The following is a 23,076-nucleotide window of genomic DNA, read 5'->3' as shown; positions in this document are numbered from 1 at the left end:
ATGATTAGTTGATTACCATAAAACAGTATCCTATTTTTACAATCTTTTGGAGCCCTAATGAGATTATATAGTCACTATTTTTTCTTAAGATTTTCATTGAGTATTGTTTCAAAGTCTGCTAGTTGTTGCTCATTCTCATTAACAAGAACTCCATTTTTTGCTGGATCCATTGTCCAAAGGACTATTTCCCCAGACTCCCTTGAAACTACACATGACCACGTGCCTACGCTTTGGTTAATGAGATTTAAGTAGAAGTGTTGTGCAACTTCTGGGCAGTTCCTTAAAAGAGAAGAGCAATCTTCTTCAGCTCTTCCACCTTGTTACTGGCTGGAAGTGGATATGATGATTGATGTTAAAGAGGAAAAACCACTAAGAGACCAAAGATTAAATGCTAAGTGGATACATTTTATTACAAAATAGAAATCGTAATCCAACAGAGAGTCCAAGCTCTAAGGGATGTGGTTCAGTGCAGGAGAAATGGGTTAGGTCTTTTCATCAGGTGACCTTGTACTTGAACTGTTTCTGACCCACATTAAACAAGCTAAGCGAACGATGTTATTGGTGGGTAATATCTGGGCTGGATGAAGGTGGCTGAGCATGGTGCCTGGCTGCTGCACACATGAAGTGTCTATCTCAGGACTGTAGTAGCTAGCTTTGCTTTTGCTACATAATTTACATGTCTGAGCTGAAATAAATCACCTGGTTAAATTTACATCTGTGCTGGCAGCCAAATGGCCAGGTCAGAATTTATCAATGAACATGAGCTCAAGCACCCATATTAGACAAAAATGCCTCACACCAAGGCTGGCAGTACATCAGGATGAAGAGAGGCTGGGACCAGATGTTTATGCAACAGTGATGCAGATACAAAGCACAGTCTATTACCATCCTTTTAGACAGAAGTTATATTGCTCCTTTACAATAAGTCCACATATTAGAAATACAGAAAAATATTTGACTTTACAGTTTTTTGTTGTTGTTGTTTTGTTTTGTTTTTTTGAGACAAGGTCTCACTCTGTTGCCCAGGCTGGAGTATACTGCTGCGCTATCTCGGCTCACTGCAACCTCTGCCTCCCAGGCTCAAGCCATCCTCCCACCTCAGCCTCCTGAGTAGCTGGTACTACAGGGAACATAACACCACACCCAGCTAATTTTTATACTTTTGGGAGGCTAAGGTGGGAGGATCACCTGAGCCCAAGAGGCTGAGGCTGCAGTAAGCCTAGGTCATGCCACTCCAGGCCAGCCTGGGCAACAAAATGAGACCCTGCACCACCACCACCACCCCCCCACCCCCAAAAAAAAACAAGCAACGGAGGGAAGAAGGGAAAGAGGAATAAATTGAAGTACAATATAAAGTAAGTGTTCCAAAACCTGAGGAACAGCTCACAGTAGTAGAAACTAAAGATAACAAAAAGCTTTTATTAAGTACAATCACCTAAAAACTCATAAAACAAACAATCTGAACTTCAAATGTAATTCCACAATCATGCCCCCTCCCTTACTCCTTTTCTCTCCTGACTCTCAATTCATACAAATATTTAGGAGGCCCATAGGCAAGGCAGAGATCAATTAGAGACTAACCTTGCAGCAATCAATGAGGAAAGTACTTCAGTGTCAAGAGGGGAATAGGTAAAATGTCACAGAAAAGAAATTACCTTTAAGGATGTTCAGTTATCTCAAGGCTCTTTCAAGGATGGTGCCCTAAGCCTCTGGATCTCTGAAGCATGCCTCTACTAGCACAGCCCTACTTTGAAAAACTGTGAGTCTCCTGGCTATGGCTCCTGAGGCTTTGAGAGGGTTCATGTGTGACATGAATACACCAATCATTTTTAAAGATGCTGGCTGATCTAATAATTGAAATGAATTTTCCTTCCTTAAAGACTTTTATATTCTGAAAACAAGTCCAAAAGTGAAGATTTGTATACGCACATGTATGTTTATATGCATTAATATCTATCTATCTATATCTATCTCAAATCAGTGGTTCTCAATCTTGAAATTTTTCTACATTATGAGATGTTTTGCAGCATCCCCAGCCTCTATCCAACTAGAATGACAATCGAAATGACTCCAGACATGAGAAACTGTCTGGGGAGAAAAAAATCACTGCCACACTCCTGTGAGAACTAAAGCTCTAGATAGCTGTTTTTCACAGTCTCACCCAAGTTTGTGTTTTTACATTTGTCTACAGGCCAAGCTGGCTGCTGTCTCAGACAATATGAATTTCAGGTAGCACTTAATTCTGAAAAGCCCTGGAAAATCTTTGCAAGCAATAGTCAAAAACTGGCTAATACTACAAAGCATTTTCTAATACCCAACAGGGTTCTTTGACATCTTTTCAAATTTCTCAGATACCTGTAATTTTATATCTATTAACTATTCATTTCCTCTAAATTATGAATGAAGATTTCTGCCTCAGGGCAAAGACACATTAAATAAGATTAAGGCTATGGTTAGCCTAGTCACTGCTCTCTGTTGACAAGTAAGCTTAGCTGTAACCTTGAAATTCCTACCTACTATTCAATTTTGTCTCCAGGCCAAGAAAGTCTCCAAAAGGACTCAGGAAAACACACAAACAAAACAAAGAAAACCAACAACCTGAAGCAAGCTTAAAAATCAGTTACTAAGGGTCTTTCATCTCAATGTTCTCTCTAGGTATGTAGGGTGTCAGGGTGATCGATGGAGGGGGAGGTGTGTGTGTGTCTATAGAACCTTACTGAAGTAACACTGATCTTTAACAAACCTCTAATTATCTCCAGGAAAACAGTATCTATAGTCTAGAGATGCAGAAATTATTTGGTTTTTGGCTTATTCCAGAGGTACAGCTCTAACTAATAAGTAAAGCTCATAAAACGATAACTCTCTACATTAGAGAAATAAATACTGCATTGACACTATTTTCTGAAAATGTTTAACATCCTACTTGAACCATCTAAATACAGTATTCTTTCTCAAATTATAAGGATTATTATGCTGCAAGGAATCACAATATAGAATTTCTCATCTAAGAATAGGCAATGTGGCCAGGCACGGTGGCTCATGCCTGTAATCCCAGCACTTTGGGAGGCCGAGGCGGGTGGATCATGAGGTCAGGAGATCGAGACCATCCTGGCTAACATGGTGAAACCCCGTCTCCACTAAAAATACAAAAAAATTAGCTGGGCGTGGTCGCGGGTGCCTGTAGTCCCAGCTACTCGGGAGGCTGAGGCAGGAGAATGGCCTGAACCTGGGAGGCGGAGCTTGCAGTGAGCCGAGATCGCGCCACTGCACTCCAGCCTGGGCGACAGAGTGAGACAAAAAAAAAAAAGAATAAGCAATGCAGAATGGGACCACATGTGACTGGGGGACTAGATGACTGTGAACATTTTATACCTCCTTTCAGAGCAACAGGGATTGTGCAGTGTAGTCTCTCACTATTCCTTGCTCTTTGAAAATATTTTGGGATCTGCTTGCCCCAAACTTTCAATGAGATCTTTACAAATTCATTTCACTCCCTACCCTCTTCCCTCCATGTAAATGTTTAAATCTTTTATGATTTAACAACTCAAGACTTATTGACTTCCAGCCTCCTAGACATGCAGAATAAGTCATGGATGCCTGAAAGTTATAACTGACTAATTTAACTTACTTAGCTGGCTCCCCAGCACTGAGTGTGTATTTCCTACACTGGCACCAGCATACAATCCTGTGACAGAGTACATGCAACCACTATTATACATACCCCCTCCCTTCCAACAAATTTGGAATAAAGTTCTAAGGCTAGCGTTTACTATGTCCCATCCTCTTTTATCAGCCTCAAGGATGTATTCTGTTTTTGGTTTCACTAATCCACAAATACACCAAATCTTCACCTAGCACTTACTATGCGCCAAGCACCATGTTAGGAGTGGTAAAACAGTGGTAAAGTTAGATACAGCTCCCACCTTCAAAAAGCTTACCAACTGATGGGAAAAAACAATGAATTAAACACACATCTATAAAACGCGTATTAAGTTCCAACAGAAGTATAAGATACCACAGGGACACAGCAAGGACTTCTTACACCTAGCTCAGAGTTTCAGTAATGTTTCTCACAAAAAGGGTAGTTTGAGTATACACCATGATACTGGACTTGGCTAGGAGGGAAGTGGTGTTCTTTACAGAGAGGACAATACTGCAAAGATGACACTGCCTTCTGGTAACTAAAACAAGTTCAATACGGCTGAAAAATAAAATGCAAGGCACACAGCACAGAGACGAATCCGGAGAAGTAGAGAGAAAAAAGGCACGAGAAGTCTGACAGGGCAAACTAATGTGTCAGCTTTATCTTGAAGGCCATGGGAAGCCGCTGTGGGAATTTTAAGCAGCAACAGAGTAGAATATTTATGTTTCAGAAAAATCAGAGAAGCTGTACTATGAAGAACAGACTAGAGGGGGGCCAGACTGGAGGCAGGAACCAGTAAAGAGGCTGCTGAAGAAATCCTGGCAGTGGGTCACACCACTGGGAGTAAAGAGGATGAGCAGATTCAGGAAATTTTCAAGTAACAGAAAGTAAATCAAATGTACTCCCTTCCCAGCCCGTTTACTCTCTTTTCTCAATCTTCTAAAGTGAAATGACAGCGAGTGCACCCCAACTGAAATTCTTAGGGTTAGCATAAAGATCTGCAGAAGTGGGGATGGTTTATGGGGAGTATCTTTAAACCTCATTTTGCAGAGACCCAGAGATGGGGTTTCACCATGCTGCTCAGGCTGGCCTCAAACTCCTGGACTCAAACGATCTCCTGCTTTGGCCTACCAAAGTGCTGGGATTACAGGCATGAGCCACTGTGCCCAGTGGATACTCATTTTTGATTGCACTTTGGGTATTTAATTATGAAAGATATAAACCTCAGGTTAAGAAAGCGTGTACAAAAACAGCCACAAGTCACTAAATCTTCCCTAGAGAAAGATAAAGCTGAGTTCCTAAAGAACCACATTCCAGTTGTCACCTTCCTGTCAAGGTGTAACAGAAGGCAAAGGAAAACTACAATATGGAGAATAGCATCCCCGGAAGAGCACCTGGGATATATGCCTTACAGGATTTTCTGGGCTTTAATATTCAGAGACTGCTGCCCAATTTTTAGTAGAAGTGAAAGAAGTCTATCAAAGCAAGTCTGATTATCCTGTCCAAAAATCAAGAAAGTATGCATGATTACAGGGGTGTTTTTGCCTTTCCCTATATATCCCATCTCTCTAAACAAGCCCACTATTAATAGAGAACAGAGGAAGTGAAAGGTTCTGATTATTCAGTAGAGGCCAAAATAGTTGGGAGCCCAAAGCTGTGCTGTATCCACTACATTCTCACTATCAACAGTGAGCATCAGAGAAGGTCTTCCTTCCTACAATCTTTCCTTAGGAGAATGGGCATTCATCTGTGTGAAGATAGTAGTCTAACAAGTTTATTTGCAGTGTGGAATTAAGAGGTATGTCTGCTTAATAAAACGCAATCGTCTATCCTCTATTGTCACACTGTAACAATATACAAATTCCTAGAAAAAGCCAAGCCCTTTCAGAGCTCATGCTTCTGTAGATACTACTCCCTCACAGCCCATTCATTCCTTCCACTACGAACTGAGCATTCTGAGTACAAAATACTGTTGACAGAGGTTGACATCAGTAATTAAAATAGACTTGGTCCTGGGAGTAACAGCAACTATAGTCAAGTTGGGATGGGGGAGAGAGAAAAATAATCAAGTGTATAAATGAAAACAGCACTACAAAAAAAAAAAGTACAAGGTGCAAACTATAAACACATTAAACTGGCACGGAGGCCATAACCTAATCTTGGGGGTAGGAAACGCTTCTCTGATGAACTGACATTTGAACTGAGATCTGAATAGTTAGGAGTTCGTTAAGAAGGAAAGATGGGGGATTATCCAGATGGAGGATTATCCAGATAGAGAAAGCAGCGTGCACAAAGGCCCAGAGTTTCAATGGCACCTGGTGTATCTGAGGCTTGATGGAAAGCCAGTGTGGCTGCACCTCAGACAGCAAAGGCCATGAAAGAAAAAAAAAAAAAAAAAAAAAAGAACAGGCAACAGCAACAAATTCTAAGAAGGTATAAAGTGGGTGGGACTGCTATGACCTGACATACGTGATAGAGCTTGGCTGTCCGTCCCCTGCAAATCTCATGTTAAAATGTGATCCCTAATGTTGAAGGTGAGGCCTAGTGGGAGGTGTTTGGGCCACGGCAGCAGATCCCTCATGAATGGTTTGGTGCCCTCCCCAACAATGATAAATGAGTTTTTTCTCTATTCCTTCAGGTGAGAGTAGTTTGTTTAGAAGAGTCTGCCATCTCTTGCTTCCTCTCTCTCCATGTGACCCACCTGCTCCCCCTTTTCCTTCTACCATGATTGGAAGTTTCCTGGGGCCTCACCAGAAGCAGGTGCTGGCAGTATACTTCTTGTAGAGTCTGAAGAGCCGTGAGCCAAAATAAACCTCTTTTCTTTATATAAATAATCTAGCCTCAGGAATTCCTTTATAGCAATGAAAAACAGACTAACACAAGACCCTAAAAAGCTGAATCTTAAACCAGTGGTGAGAAAGGCCAGGAAACATTATGATTTATTCAGCGAAATCCCCCATAAGGCTTAGGAACTGGTGACATCAAGTAACTCCGGAAGTAGGGTCGGAGATGGGGGTAAACACAGGACTGCTTTACAGTTTCCTTAAAGAGCAGTAAGACAACACCCTCTGATATCCTCACCCCACCTCCCACCCCAGCCAAGCAGCTGACTCCACCCTCTCCCCTCCTTGGCAGAAAACTAGAGGTATTTTCCCCTCTAGAGAAGGTAAAACAAAAAGTCTCTGAACTAGTGCACAACAGGCAGAAATGAGGGTGGGCATCCATCCCAACACTGGGAGATTAAGTGGATGTTTACATCTTGAAGGCTGTCCAGACCCTTTCCTCCTCCTGGCTCCCAGGAGGCTGGCAGCCGGGCTTTTAGTCTCTAGCCAGGAGATTAGAAGCTCTTTCTTTGAGGAATATACAAGCCCAAAAAGGGGACCAAAATCACTGACATTAAGGGCTGGACAAAGCAGTGGCCCTGCCACATCATATTACGGTAACACATATCATAATCCACCACAGTTTCTGAGTGTCTCACTCTTTTTTTTTTTTTTTTTTTTTTTTTGAGACAGAGTCTCACTCTGTTGCCCAGGCTGCAGTGCAGTGGTGCAATGCGCAGTAGTGCAATCTCTGCTCACTGCAACGTCCACCTCCCGGGTTCAAGTGATTCTCCTGCCTCAGTCTCCCGAGTAGCTGGGATTACAGGCTTATGCCACCATGCCTGACTAATTTTTGTATTTGTAGTAGAGACGGGGTTTTACCATGTTGGCCAGGCTGGTCTTGAACTCCTGACCTCAGGTGATCCACCCACCTCAGCCTCCCAAAGTGCTGGGATTACAGGCGTGACCCACCGCGCCCGGCCATGTCTCATTCTTAACATGAGCCAACAGCCAAACACCTTCAATACCTGATATTGTGGTTCTGTTAATAAAGGTTAGTGTCCTTCATCTGAAATGCTTGGGACCAGAAGTGATTCACATCTTTTTTGCATCTTGGAATATTTACATTATACTAACCCCAAATCCAAGAATCCAAAATCCAAAATGCTGGCCAGGCGCAGTGGCTCATGCCTGTAATCCCAGCACTTTGGGAGGCTGAGGAGGGCAGATCACCTGAGGTCAGGAGTTCGAGACCAGCCTGGCAAACATGGTGAAACCTGGTCTCTACTAAAAATACAAAAATTAGCCGGGTGTAGTGGCATGTACCTACCTGTAGTCCCCACTACTCGGGAAGCTGAGGTGGGAGAATCATTTGAATCTGGGAGGCAAAGGTTGCAGTGAGCTGAGATCATGCCACTGCACACCAGCCTGGGTGACAGAATGAGACTCCGTCTCAAAAAAAAAAAAAAAATCCAAAATGCTCCAACGAACACTTTCTTTGAGCATCATGTTTGCATTAAAAAAATTTCTGATTCTGGTGAGTTTCCGATTTGGGATTTGGGATGCTCAACATGTATGGCAAAGGTGGATGGATTTTATAGATGTAATAAATGTCCCTCATTAGCTGACTTAGAAAAAAAGAGAGAGATCATGTTGGGTGGGCTGGATCTAATCAGGTGAGCTCTTCTTTTAAAAAGTCTAGGGGTCAGAGATCGAAGTTAGAAAAATACTCTCCTGCTGGCCTAAAGAAGCAAAAACCCAGATTACCAGCTGCCTATGAAGAGAGGCAGCCTCTAGGAGCCATGAGCCTCAGTTATACAACTACAAGGAAATGAATTATGCTAACAACAGGACCGCTTGAAAGAGAACCCCAATCCACAGATGAAACCCCAACTCTGACTGCAGATTTTCAGGTCCTAAGCAGAGGACCCAACCAAGTTTTGCCTGAACTCCTGACCCACAGAAGCTGTATCGTAAATGTACGTTAAGCTGCTAAACATGTGCAATTTGTTACCTGTCATACAAAATATAAACCTGTATGCTAAAAAGCTACATTTTACTCTAAGGAAATAATACCTCAATAAAGGAAACTGAAAAAAATGTGCAAGTAGAAATGGAAACCTCTATAGTAAAGCTACAAGATAAAGTTGAAGAAATCACCCAGAAAATGGAGCCAAAAAGACACAAGTGAAAAAAGAGAGAAAGGATTTAAAATGTGAAATGCCCAGTCCATGAGGGTCAAAGTCAAAATAAAATAAATTTCTGAAAGAAGAAAAGGAAATCATGAAACAACTCAAGAAAAATGTCAGAACACCAGAACACACGTTTTCACTTTTAAAGGTCTTAGCAAGTGCCCATCAGGAGAAAAAACGTAGGTAAACAAAAAGATCTTATATGTCTTCAAACAGTTAAATTAACAAGAATTGATAATAAAAATTGCTTCAGACTTTTAACAACAATCCTGGAATCTAGAAAACAATGAAGAAATAAAGAAATGTTTTTTTTTGTTTGTTTTTTTTTTGAGACAGAGTCTCGCTCTGTCGCCCAGGCTGGAGTGCAGTGGCCCGATCTCGGCTCACTGCAAGCTCCGCATCCCGGGTTCACGCCATTCTCCTGCCTCAGCCTCTCCGAGTAGCTGGGACTACAGGCGCCCGCCCCCACGCCCGGCTACTTTTTTGTATTTTTAGTAGAGACGGGGTTTCACCGTGGTCTCGATCTCCTGACCTCGTGATCCGCCCGCCTCGGCCTCCCAAAGTGCTGGGATTACAAGCGTGAGCCACCGCGCCCGGCCAGAAATGTTAAAGAAAAAATTTCAAGCATAGAATTCTCTACATAGGAAAGCTATCAGATTAAGTTTGACATTAGGAAAAGCTTTTTCAGACACGCATCATCCCTCAAAATTTACCTCCTATGCATATTTTCCCGAAAATCTATAAGAGGATGTGCTCCATCAAAAAGGAATAAATCAAGAAAGAAAATTATATAGGGTATAAGAAATAAGGATTCCAATGCAAGGGAGAGTTGAGGGAATACCCAAGGTGACAGCTGAACAGCAAGCCAAAAGGACAGCACTCCACTGGAGCAGACCAGGGCCCTTAGGAGAGTCTTCTTCAGACGACCAGTTATGCCTGGTGCAACTGAACATACTAAGTGGAGAGGTGAGTGCCTGGTGCAGAGCTTGAGATGGGATTAGTTACAAGTACATGGAAAGCAAAGCAAACAAAAACCAGTATCTTTATTAACTCAAGAGAAAGCAAAAGTCGTATGGGTAAAGAAATATTAGAATATATGACAAGGCTCAAATATGAATATAATTTAAAGTCATAATAATGTAAAACCTGAATACTGATCTAACCAGTATCACCGTTTGTTTTGGGGGAATGGGTAGTGAAAGCTAACTTCTAACCTTCCAAGTGGGAAGTTATTAGATGATGCCTATACATGACCACATCAGAAATAAACATGTCATTTCAAGATATGGAGGTAAATATCAAAATAATATAGGGTCAAAAAGTGGTTCCTCTTAGAAAAAGGAAGAAGAGGGAGAAGGCAAAGTCCTTATTTTTCACTGAGTTTTGTAGAAATTTCACTCTTTAAACTACATGCATGAGTAACTTTGAAAGACAAAGGCTATGTGGGTCCTCACATTATCTTTTTCTACTCCACCATACCACATAAGCATTTTGTACTTTTAGAAGGAGAAAGGGTTAAAAAGGTTTATTACTTCTAAAAGAATTCATTTAAGTTGCTTTCATTTTGCCTTAAATACTAACTCTTGCTTTAGTAACTTGAAATCATTAAGTTTTTCTCAAAATAACAGCAAAATATTGATCAATTATCTTTTTTCTTTGTGTTTGGTGAGCCCATGGAACACAGCCTCAAGTTAGCAAGTGCATTCTGTTGCTTTCGAGCACCACTGGCTTCTCAGGTATCTGAGCACTTGTCTTTAAAAGGGAAAGGCAGAAAAGGATACCATAGTGTCACTACCACAAAACTGGGAAGGCCCTTGTCAAAATCACCAAAGCACCTCTCCTTTTATTCTTTTGGAAAAACTGATTTTCCCCTGCTATCAACTAAGGATCACGCATTGGCTAAAATGGCCCCCTAACCAGCTCTAACTCAGAGACTTTACTGCATTTGTTCTGAGTTAAAGGACCATGTCTCTCTTCACAAAATATAACATTAAAAACAAAATTAAGCAGAATCATCTTGTTGAAGAATTTTACATAAAAGTATAAAATATTTTCATTAAATGCATTGTCAGAACCAACTTATCAGTGACTCCTTGATTATACGAGAATATCCAATGGCAGGAAAACTAGTGTTTTCCATTTGCAGATAACAAGGAGAATGCCATACAGTTTCTGGAAAGTTAAAAATCTTTTACTTTTTATTCTGAGACTGTCATTTTTTGTTGTTAAAATGTAATTTCTGGCACACAACATAGAAAACTGTTTTTAAGTATCCACCTAATAAACTTAAAACCAGATGTAAAACGAGACATTCCACTTTTAGGTATATGTCCAACTACGGTAAGTACTGTGCACATGTCCACCAAAAGATGTAAAAAAACGTTCATGGCAAAATAAGAAATTTTTTGAAAAAAGAAAGTTCAAAGCATCTTGGATTATAACAGACATAAACTGCAAACTGCCCAAATATCTATTAGTCCTACAATGATTAAATGAGATTGTAATATATTCATGTAATGGAAGATTAGACAACAATGCAAGAATGAAACATGAACAGAGAAAAACATCCAACAACATGAATCAATCACACAGATACACTGTTGAGCAAAGAGGACTGACTCAAGAGTATGTACCTACTATATGATTTCTTTTCTATGAAGTTCAAAAACAGGCAAAACTAATGAAAAGTGACTATGGTTAGAGTATCAGCAGGCAGTGGGGTCTGACTGAGAAAATATTCTATATCTTGGTACGGGTAATGGTTACATGGGTGTGAGTATATGAAAAAATCAACCTGTCTATTTAGAGGTACATTTGGCTATTTAGATGTACATTTCACCATATATAAATTATACCTGAAGAAATTTAAGAAAATTATAAGACAATTGGGAAAAATTTTCAAACATTATATTTTATGAACTGCTGGTGACAGCAGATAACAGCAATTGTTATTTTAATATCTGTACTTACAAAATAACACGTTGCAACTCTATATTGGTGTCCCAAATAATTTTTTCCCAGCTTTGTATTTTAAAAATGTATAACCTACACAAAATTGAAACGCTGGTACAATTAACAACCATATGTCCTTCATCTAGATTCACCAATTGTTAACATTTTGCTACAGTCACTTCCTCTCTCCCTCTCCCGGTTTTGGTGGAACTGCTTGCAAATAAGTGGCAGGCATCATGACATGTCATCTTTAAAGGACATTCTTCCACAGAACCAAAGTATCATTGGTTATGATTGGTTATCACTGGTTATCGAAGTATCATTGTTAAATTGGTTAAACCAAATTTAACATTGATATATTATTTAACATATGGTCCATGTTCAAATTTCCCCAATTGTTTCAGAAATATTCTTTATAGATTCCTCCCATCCCCAATCCAGAAATCTGTCCCAGACTCAGACAATGCATTTGGTTGTCCTATTTCTTTTCCGTTTTTTTCTTTTTCTCTTTTTTTTTTTTTTTTTTTGAGACAGTCTCGCTCTGTCACCCAGGCTGGAATCCAATGGCATGATCTTGGCTCACTGCAACCTCTGCCTCCCAGGTTCAAGCAATTCTCCTGCCTCAGCCTCCCAAGTAGCTGGGATTACAGGCACCTGCCACCACATCTGACTAATTTTTGGGGTATTTTTAGTAGAGATGGGGTTTTACCATGTTGGCCAGGCTGGTCTCAAACTCCTGACCTCAGGTGATTTGCCCACTTTGGCCTCCCAAAGTGCTGGGATTACAGGCATGAGCCACCGCATCTGGCCTGGTTGTCCCATTTCTTGAGTCTCTTTCAGTCTGGTACACCATGTCCCACATGGTATTAGATTTTTTAAATTTATTTTTGGCTTTTCATGACATTAACAATTCTCACCCAATATAGGTCTTTTTTTTTTTTTTTTTTTTGAGACAGAGTCTCATTCTGTTGCCCAGACTGGAGTCCAGTGGCACAATCTGGGCTCACTGCAGCCTCCACCTCCTGGATTCAAGCAATTCTTTTGCCTCAGCCTCCCAAGCAGCTGGGATCACAGGCGGATGCCACCACACCTGGCTAATTTTTGTATTTTTAGTAGAGATGGGGTTTCGCCATGTTGGCCAGGCTGGTCTCGAACTCCTGACCTCAGGTGATCCACCCGCCTTGGCCTCCCAAAGTGCTGGGATTACAGACGTGAGCCACTGCTCCCAGCCCCAATATAGGTTTTAAATTTTCTCGGTATATGAAACCCAAAACTCTGCCAACGATTTGTATTTACTTAGTGTCTTCTGCAACCTTTATCACAGCATTGGTACTCAAATACCTTTATCCTGACAAGTCTGGATGAAGCTACTTATCAAATACAGAGACAGGACAGTTCAATGTATAAACACAGCTTATGATTATTCTGCTTTAACTCACCGCTGAGGCTGAGCAGGCCATGGGGTCTGGTTTGGCGTGGGCACTGAATTTGTGGGACTCACTAGCATGGCACTATAGATATTGGAAGCAACCACAAGTATGCAGAGAAGAATAGGACCGATGATTGCTCCTTCCAGGCCTAGGTAGTATGCTCCACCGGCCACTGCCAAGCCTGTCAGGTAAGGATGGCCACCTCTGGAATAAAGAGCACGACCTTTAACAAACAAAAACTGGAGTAAATCTGAAATACATTTCTAATACAATGTGCATTCTTTAATACACTATGCTTTTTAGCATATTATCAGCTTTCTTTAGATCTTTCTTTAGATCACCTCGATGTATACAATTGAACACTGACTGCAATAATATTGAGATGCAACAATTTTTTTTCCTATGGGTGGCATCTGCCTCTTTTTATAGCTCCAGGAATGAAAGAATAAAGTCAGCAATGTTAACAGATATTTTATACCCATTACAGGTGCCTGCCTACGATGGGTTAATGTTGGCTTAGGACTGGTTAGGAGTCACCTGTTAAGTTTACCTCCATCAAGGATAATTAAGTGAGCACAATTTAGCATGTAATTCAGTTAATTATGCTTTTATACGACGACAACAACGACGACAGCATCCCTGTTACTGATAGGTCAGACTTTTGGCAACCTCCTAAAATATAGTTTTTAACACAGGTAATGATAAAAGGCCTCCTGAGGAAAATATCTGTCACAAAGCCCAAGATTTCTATTTCACAGGAGAATCACAAATGCCCTCCAGCTTATTACAGTATTACTTACGTAAGTGGAATGAAATAAAATAGAACATAGTAGCATAGCACATTGATAATGACAAGAAAGGATCACTGACATCAGAAGGACTGGGAAATAAGTCACATTCTGTTTGTTTCTAGTTTTCAACATAGATGAGAAGAACAATTCAGTGAGGGGCAAATAACTAAACATCGTGGAAGGATGTTCTATATTACAGTTAAATCAAAGTAAGACTTGTGGAGAACCAGTCTTCAGGAAACCAACAAACTATATTCATAATGTGTTTGTCTTTCTCATTCCAAATAAATGATTTAGGGCAGTATTCCATGTTTGCTAAGTAAACTTCTTCCCTGAAAAACACATTCAAGGAAAACTATCAAAAATGCTTAAAGCTTTTTTTCCCGCTCCATCACCCAGGCTGGAGTGCAGTGCCACAATCACGGCTTACTACAGTCTTGACCTCCCAGACTCAAGTGATCTTCCTACCTCAGCCTCCTGAGTAGCTGGGACTACAGGCATGTGCCACCACACCAAACTAATCTTTATATTTTTGTGGAGAAGGGGTTTCACCATGTTTCCCAGGCTAGTCTTGAGCTCCTGGGCTCAAGTGATCCACCCACCTCGGCCTCTCAAAGTGGTAGGATTATAGGCTTCAGCCACTATGTTCAGCCTTAAAGCCTTTTTTTAAAAAAAAAAAGTGTGGGAGTTTATGAATAAAAGCTTAACCTATTAAAAAATAAAACAATTTATGCCAAACCTTTCATTTCCCAATGACAACGTTTAAAGACAGTATTTTAGGCCGCGCATCGTGGCTCATGCCTGTAATTCCAGCAGTTTGGGAGGCCGAGGCAGGCGGATCACTTGAGGTCAGGAGTTCAAGATCAGTCTGATCAACATGGTGAAAAACCCCGTCTCTAGTAAAAATACAAAAATTAGCCAGGTGTCGTGGTGCACACCTGTAATCCCAGCTACTCAGGAGGCTGAGGCAGGAGAATGGCTTGAACCTAGGAGGCGAAGGTTGCAGTGAGGCAAGATTGCACCACTGCACTCCAGCCTGGGTGATAGAGGGAGACTCTGTCTCAAAAAAAAAAAAAAAAAAAAAAAAAAAAAGACAGTATTTATTTAATTCCAGTTGTAAACCTTAATATAAAATTTACAGCAAAGTTTAAAGAAATAAAAGCACTTAAGTATAAATCATACTTATTCCTGCTCAAATGTCAACTGTGACACACTAGTTAACCACACTATGATGTTTAGCTTTTTAATTTTCTCACTCAAGTTTTAATGTGACTGAGAACTGGCTTGATTTACTTAATGCAATTTCTAAAAGAGATGTCAAAACCTATAAAAAAAGACATTTATTTATTGTATTATATGGCTAAAGTGTTGATTCTGACTTAGATTTAACCTGTATTTATCATAGAACCATTCCAATTATATCTTTAGAGAGCTCTGCTTGCCAGAAATTAACTTGCTGAGATTTGGTTTCACATGGATATCCTCAGACATACAATCTGACAACATTTTCTCCAAAACCAAAGAACAGATAAAAATAATCATTAACTGTTCACTGTACTTAAAATATTTGAAGTACATCTGGTCATAATTCTTTTCTAGGTTAAATGTCACTAAATCAAGAGAAAATTATTCACAATTTGGTTTTAACCCAGGACATCATATATTAATATTATAAATATTACGTATGTAATAAGAAAATATTGGCTGGGCATGGTGGTTCATTCCTGTAATCCCAGTGCCTTGGGAAGTTCAAGGCAGGAGGAATGCTTGAGCCCAGGAGTTCAAGGTTCAAGGCTGCAATGAGTCATGACTGCACCCTGCACTCCAGCAGTCTGAGTGAAAGACACATTGTCTCAAAAAAAAAAAAAGTTGCTCTGGAACTCTGGGGCAACAACAACCAAAAAAAAAAAAAAAACCCCAAAATATCATGCCTTGTAAACAATATTATTTTAAATGAAAATTTCATTTGTGGGAACACAAAAGGCTATTTCACTGAAAACTCCTACTGCCAGTTCTTTTGTATAACCCCAGGGGAAAAAAAATCCTCCTTTAAAAAAAAAAACAACAGAAATGCCTGGATGATTCACTAATAACTTAAATTCTGTGGCTTACTTACCCTGATATGTCAGAGTAGATTGCAGTATCTACAAAGTATGTTGGCAAGAGATGAAACATCAACAGTAAAATGGCCTTGCATCCTAACCCTTGTGTCAGCCACAGGTCAAGAACTGCAGGTACTGCTGCCCAGTATGTCCCCAGGAATGGCACTGCTCCAAGGATTGCTGCTAACGCTGAAAAAAGAGTAAAAGAAAAGCAACTTAACATCATCAGCAAAACACTAACAAAGCAAAAGAATCTAAGCAGTAGCTCCTCCTCCTCAACAATTTCCAACAAAACAAGTTAAATAAATACTCACAAACTCAAATATTAGGGAAATGATATGCCCTATCTAACTGAATTTTCTAGCTAAGGCTCAATATCTTAAAATGTGATACTAAAAATCTTTCTAAGTGTGTGGCTTATTTATGGGTCTCTTCTTAAGGAGTAAAATTCGAGGGTTCTGTAGCTGTTACTCTTAATCAACAACTAATATACGGTCCTATAAATACACCTACAGAACATATGTCAAAACTTGTACTGAGTCCAAAGCCCAATCAGAAATTAGTTTCTAAACCTCAGCATAATAAAAATAAACAGAAAAAGTCCTGAGTTGAAGGACCCTGCTTCAAGGTCATTCCCTTCCAGAGCAGTATGTTCAAGCACTCTTCCTCCATCTGGCTTCTCTCCAAGTTAAGAGTAAAGCAGATGTAGCTTCTAGTCCCGGTCCTACCAGAAGCCAGGTATGTGACCTTGGAAAACTGGTCTCTCATCTATATGACAAGTCTGCCACCCCGCCTCACAGGGTGCTTGCAGGTCAGAGGGTAGGTTTGTGGACATCACAGTAGGGAAGAACATGAACGAACTCGAAAATGTAGAAGGAAGCACAGACAAATACGGAAAGGGGGGGATGTGGTAGAGGCAAATGTGGAAGGCAGAGATATTTAGGAAAACAAGCAGCCATAGAAATAAAGGAAGGAAAAGTAGAAGAACCACCACAACAGATCTTAAGAGGTATGGAGGCAGCTTATGTGCCCTCAGAAGCATTCATCTTGCCCTGGGATGTAATCCCTCATGGACAAAGCTATTTTGACAACACATTGTTCCCTGCCAATCAGTTCAATTCAAACATTACTGAGAGCCAATTATTTCCTGGGTGTTATGCTAAGTGCTAGAACATTCATTCATTTAACAAACATGTAGGGCAACTGATACGGGGTTGGATCTGTGTCCCCACCAAAATCCCATGTCAAATTGTAATCCCCAATGTTGGAGGTAAAACCTGGTAGGAGGTGACTGGATCATGGGGGGGCAGATTTTACCCCTACGTGCTGTTCTCATGATAGTAAGTGAGTGGGTTATTATGAGATCTGGTTGTTTAAAACTGTGGGAGCATCTCTCCCCTCTCTTCCTCCTGCTCCGGCCATGTAAGACATGCCTGCTTCCCCCTCACTTTCCACCACTATTATAAGTTTCCTGAGGCCTCCCCCAAAGCAGGAGCCACTATGCTTCCTTCCAGTACAGCCTGCAGAACCGTGAGCCAATTAAACCTCTTGTTTATAAATTACCTCATCTCAGATATTTCTTTATAGCAGTGAGAGAACAGACTAATACAGCAATTTTTTCTATGTGCTGGGTATAGTTCCAGCTGCTGGGGATACAGCAATAAACAAACACATTACAAATCATATTTCTGTTCCTAATGTGGACTAGATTCGATCTCAAGCCAAAAAATTTAGTTTTCTCAACTTGAGGAAGTAGACATTTCCTAGATATATGTAAAATGGCTTAACTTTCCTTAAATAGGGAACAGTGGAAGGTATAATATGGTTGTTACCTGATGGTATGAAGACAATATTGATGCCAAATATAGTATGAGTCAGCCAGGTGTACAATCCATAGAAGCCAGCCATTTTGAGGGAAGCATCAAACACCCCTCTGGAATGCCCAAAGATAAAAAGAAAGAGTAAATAAACACAGTGTCATATCGTGATTCAGAAAAATCACGTGGCCACTTGATTCCAAATCAAATAATAGCTTCAGTTTTTCTGCTGGCCTAAGAATGCTGTTTTCATTTTATTTCAAAGAAACATAAACACCTTACTTTAAATACATTTACTAAGTTATTCTTTATGTAATATGAAACATGTTTTATTTGGAAATATGTTTACTAACTATTCCTTAAATTTCTGACGAAAAAAATAACTGAAACACCTTAAAATACCCTATTCTCTGAAATAATTCATCAACTTTTCACTCTGAAGCAGGTATTTCACCACCAAAACAAATGGAAAGAAAATTAAGTGTGAATAACATGTTTCCAAGAATACAGTTAAACTCTAAGAAACCCAGGCTGTGGCCAGTCCTCCCCTTTTGGAAAGAGCCAACAAGGGATAGTGTAACTTGTATTTCACCATCTTTCTTTAACAAAATCTTCCTGTTTCTTAAACTATGCAACTAAGCCTACAAAGTAACATCTCTTACAAATGCTATCAAAGAATGTAGGTCACTGGGAGAGAATTTGTGGAAAAAAAAATATTCCTAACTCCAAAGTAAAATCAGAGAGGAAAATATAAGAGAGATAAAAACAGACACATATATTTGGTGACTAATATAGGAATTCAATACATGAAAATCTGCAATGTCAGGTGCTCTGTGCTTTTCAGTTGGAAGATTAGTAAGGCAGCACTGTACGGAGGTGAAATAAGGAACTGTTCAGAGAGCACAAAGGCGGCAACCCGTAAGTAATCTCAAGGCAGCACAAAATCATAAAAACCTGGACTCTATGGGGCGGTGCAGAGGGGTGCAGGGAAAGCACTCTCATATGTTCACTACAAGAAAAGCTGTAGTTGAAAAAGAAGACGTTAGCGGCAAAGGTGACCTTGTACATGCAAAAGGAAACACCAAGCTTTTCTAAAGCATCTCAAGAGGTATACCGTTAGGAGCAAAGTGAAGCCCTGTAATCTAGTGATTTAGTCATTTAGTAGTGTTCTGGGACATGGATCCAGGGGCAGAATGGCTCCCCAATTGTAAAACCTGCTTTGTCATCCTGACCAATGGCTTTCACTAGAGAATGTCTTAAAGGAGCCATATTAACTCTGCAACAAGAACCCAGAATAAAGTGGTATCAAAAATACCAAAAGGAAGTGAAAAACCCCAAAGAAAATACCTAGGATCTGCTCAACAACTAAACAGAGAGGACAGAGCAAAAAGAAAACAACAGAGCTTCAGGTTTTAAACCTGAAGGGGAAAGAATAGCAGTGTCTCAAAGTCACGGAGAAGGCCAGAATGGAAGAGGCATGCAAGAAAAGGGGAGTTTGTTTAGTATGAGCAACAGGAACTCAAAAAGGATGATGAAAATACCCTAGAGGTAGCTGAAATAAGAGACAAGGCTTAATAGAAAATTCAGAACAAGACATCTGAGACGCCCCAGAATAATTATAGAAGAGTATAGGACATCCTAAAAGGGCAAGTGGAGAGAAAATAGGGCAACAGGTTGTGTTTTCATAAAGGACCTAAAGACAAAGAAATACCAGCCAGAGAGGTAATGAAATCATTTCCGTAGTAGGAGGAAAATCACTAGAGTGCAATATTCCCAGAGACCAAGGGAGAAGGTAGGTTTTGAAGGGCAGGGAATAATGACATAATTGACCACAGAGAAAAAGAAAGGAAAAAAGTATAGAAATTGTCTAGAACTAGGGAGGTCAATGAGGAAAAGATAGAGATGTGATCCTTTCTTTAACCTTATGTTATTTAAAAAATTTTAAGCCAAAAATAAGTTGACATCAAAGGTGCAACAGAATATTGCAACTCAATCATCCCTCTGGGTGGCAAGTAACCAAGGCTCAAACCAGTAAGGACCATGTGGAGAAGACAGCTGTCTTCTTTCTTTCACTGCTGAGAATACTGGTTGCTGGTAATGTTCTCAAGGCAACTTTTAAATACACTATATATTGTTTGCAGTTACTAAACATATTCATGTAACCTAGTGAGGGATGAAAAGACAATATATTCCCCTCTACCTCATTACTTGTGATCTGGCACACAAGTTTTATAAATAAAACAGCAGAGAAAAATCCTCTTACAATTTACCAGAAAATAGAATTTAACTCCCTCAAATTCCTAGCAACTTTTTCTTTTTTATATCAGCTTTATTAAACTATGATTTACAAATAATAAAACCCATCAATTTTAAGCATTCAATTCAGTAATTTGCACAAATATATACATTCTATAACCATTACAATCAAGATGTAGAATATTTCCATCACCCCAAAAAATTCCCTCATGCCCTTCTATAGTCAAACCCTCCCTAAACTCTGGCCTCTGATGGCCACTAGATATGCTGTCACTATAATTCTGCCTTTTCTAGAATTTCATGTAAACACAACCACACATTATATAGCTTTGTATTAAATTGTGGCAATATATCCATGGCACAATATTTAGGATCTGAATCATTTTGAGTGTGCAGCTCAATAGCGCTGAGTACATTCACGTTGTCGTGTAGCTTTTGGTGTTTCTTTCACCTAGCATAATGCTTTTGAGCTTCACCAACATTGTTGAGTATATCAATAGTTTGTTCCTTTTTATTACTGAGTAGTATTCCATTATGTAGATCTACTACAACTTGCTTATCCATTCACCAGTTGATGGGCATTTGAGGTGTTTCCAGTTTGGGGGTATTATGAATAATGCTGCTATGAACATTTGTGTACAAGTCTTTGTGGACACATGCTTTCACTTCTCGTCTGTAAATACCTAGGAGTGGAGATACTGGGTCATACGGTATCTATTTAACTTTATAACTAATACTAGCTTTAATCTCTCAATTCCGAAAAAACTGATAGTCCACAGACACCAACCCAGAAGCCAGTGCCTCCTACCTCACCGCATATCTCCTCAAGGTATGAGGTTAAACCTCACAGTTTTATGTGAGTGGATGCTGGCAGGAAGAACAATTCAACTCATGAAAAGCTAAATGACAATGCATCTGAAGCTCCTAGTAACTGACCTAGTGCACAGTAGATGCTCAATAAGCAGTGGCTATTAGTATAAAATGTGGTGTGTGCACAAGGAAATGCTATTCAGCCCCCCCAAAAGAAGGAAATCCTGTCATTTGCGACAATGTAGATGATCCTGGAGGACATTATGGTAAGTTAAATAAGCCAGGCACAGCACAGATAGACAAATACTGCATGTGGAATCTAAGAGTTGAACTCACAGAAGTAGAGAGTAGGATGTGGTTGCCATCCTACAAATGTTTTTTTTTTTTTTTTTCTTTTTGAGACTGGGTGTCAATCTGCTGCCCAGGCTGGAGTGCAGTGGTGCAATCTTGGCTCATTGCAACCTCCACCTCCCGGGCTCAAGTGATCCTCCCACCTCAGCCTCCCAGGGGCTGAGAGATGGTCAAAGGGTACAAAGTTTCAGTTAGGATGAATAAGTTCAGTAGATCTATTGTACAGCATGGTGACTACAGTTAATAATAATTCACTGTATACCTGAAAACTGCTAAGAGTACCTCTTAAATGTTCTCACAACAAAAATGGTATGTGAAGTAACAAATATATTAATTAGCTTGATTTAACCATTTCACAATGTAACATTTTATTACAAATTATAAATATATAGCATTTTTATTTGTTGCCTGGCTGGTTGCAGTAGCTCACACCTGTAATCCTAACACTGTCAGAGGCCGAAGCAGGTGGATCGCTTGAGCCCAGGAGTTCAAGACCAACCTGGGCAACAGGTAAAACCCCATCTCTACTATAACTACAAACAATTATACAGGTAAAACCCCATCTCTACTATAACTACAAACAATTAGCCAGGCATAGTGCGTGCCATTAGTCATATGCCAGATGAAGTTTTTTATTTGACTTTGGGAGTAAATTATTCCTAGCAATCTCTGAATTTTAGTTTCCAAAGAACCCTGGAGATAAATGATAATTATATGCCCAGTATTATAGGTTATTTAACCTTACAATTTAAAATAACCAAACCAAAACTTTCTGGTATGCTACCAGAAATGTGCACAGCGCATAACTGTACTTGGCATGTAGTGGGTTGTGTTAGTTTCCTGTTGCAGCTGTAATAAATTACCCTAAACTCAATTGGCTTAAAACATACTTTTTATCTTATAATTCAGAAGTCCTAAAACCTAGATGCCACATTCTTTTTGGAGGATTTAAGGGAGAATCTGTTTTCTCTTCTTTTTTAGTAGTTTTTTTTTTAGGCTAGCCAAGTAAAGCAGTGAGAGTAGAGAGGGAACATAGCAATCTGTAACTGGTTGTGATCATTTAGCTGTAAATACGACCACACTTGGACTAGCCTTTTCCAGTTTTTAAAGGCTGCCTTCATTCCTTGGCTTATGGTCCCATCTTCTATCTTTCAGACCAGTAGTGTGGCATCCTCCAATCTCTCTCCATCTCTGAGCTCTGCTTCTGTCCACATGTCTCCTTCATTCTGACTCTCCTGCCTTTGTTTTCTAATAAAATTTTTTTATTGAGATGAAGCTCATATAACATAAATTCCATCATTTTAATGTATATAATTCAGTGGTTTTTAGTATGCTCACAATTTGTGCAACTATCATCATTAATTCCAGAACTTCCTCCCTCTTATAGGACTTTTTTTTAACTTGTTTTTCTTCTTTCATTAAAAATAAATACAGGTACCTAATGCTAAATGACAAGTTATATTGCTGCAAAACAACATGGCACATGGATACATATGTAACAAAACTGCACATTGTGCACATGTACCCTAAAACCTAAAGTATAATAATAATAATAATAAATAAATAAAATAAATAAATAAATAAATAAAGGTATAGTTGACAATTTTTTTTTTTTTTTTTTTTGAGACTGGGTGTCAATCTGTCACCCAGGCTGGAGTGCAGTGGTGCAATCTTGGTTCATCGCAACCTCCACCTCCCAGGCTCAAGTGATCCTCCCGCCTCAGCCTCCCAAGTAACTGGGACTACAGATGTACACACAACCCACTACGTGCCAACCACTGTTATGTGCTGTGCATATGCAAGTTTTGGTTCGGTTACTTTAAACAACCTATAATACTGAGCATATAATTATCACTCGTCTCTGGGGTTCTTTGGAACCTAAAATTCAGAGATTGCTAGGAATAATTTAC

The 23,076-nt window shown here is 39.7% G+C and overlaps 1 protein-coding gene across 2 annotated transcripts in view; it reads right to left on the bottom strand.

Moving 5' to 3' along the window:
• Positions 1–23,076, bottom strand: part of TMEM245 (transmembrane protein 245) — a 106,472-nt gene that overhangs the window by 5,343 nt on the left and 78,053 nt on the right. For both annotated transcript variants that reach the window (XM_003260335.4, XM_030824061.1), the window contains 3 exons: positions 17,765–17,865; positions 15,947–16,121; positions 13,049–13,243 (listed from right to left, as the gene is read on the bottom strand). In XM_003260335.4, coding sequence (XP_003260383.2) covers positions 13,049–13,243; positions 15,947–16,121; positions 17,765–17,865 — 471 coding nt within the window. The remainder of the gene's footprint in view (positions 1–13,048; positions 13,244–15,946; positions 16,122–17,764; positions 17,866–23,076) is intronic.

Source organism: Nomascus leucogenys, chromosome 1a (assembly GCF_006542625.1).
Source record: "Nomascus leucogenys isolate Asia chromosome 1a, Asia_NLE_v1, whole genome shotgun sequence".
Taxonomy (NCBI): Eukaryota; Metazoa; Chordata; class Mammalia; order Primates; family Hylobatidae; genus Nomascus; species Nomascus leucogenys.
Note: the sequence above shows the minus strand (reverse complement) of the source record. Positions and strands in the feature narration are given on the sequence as shown.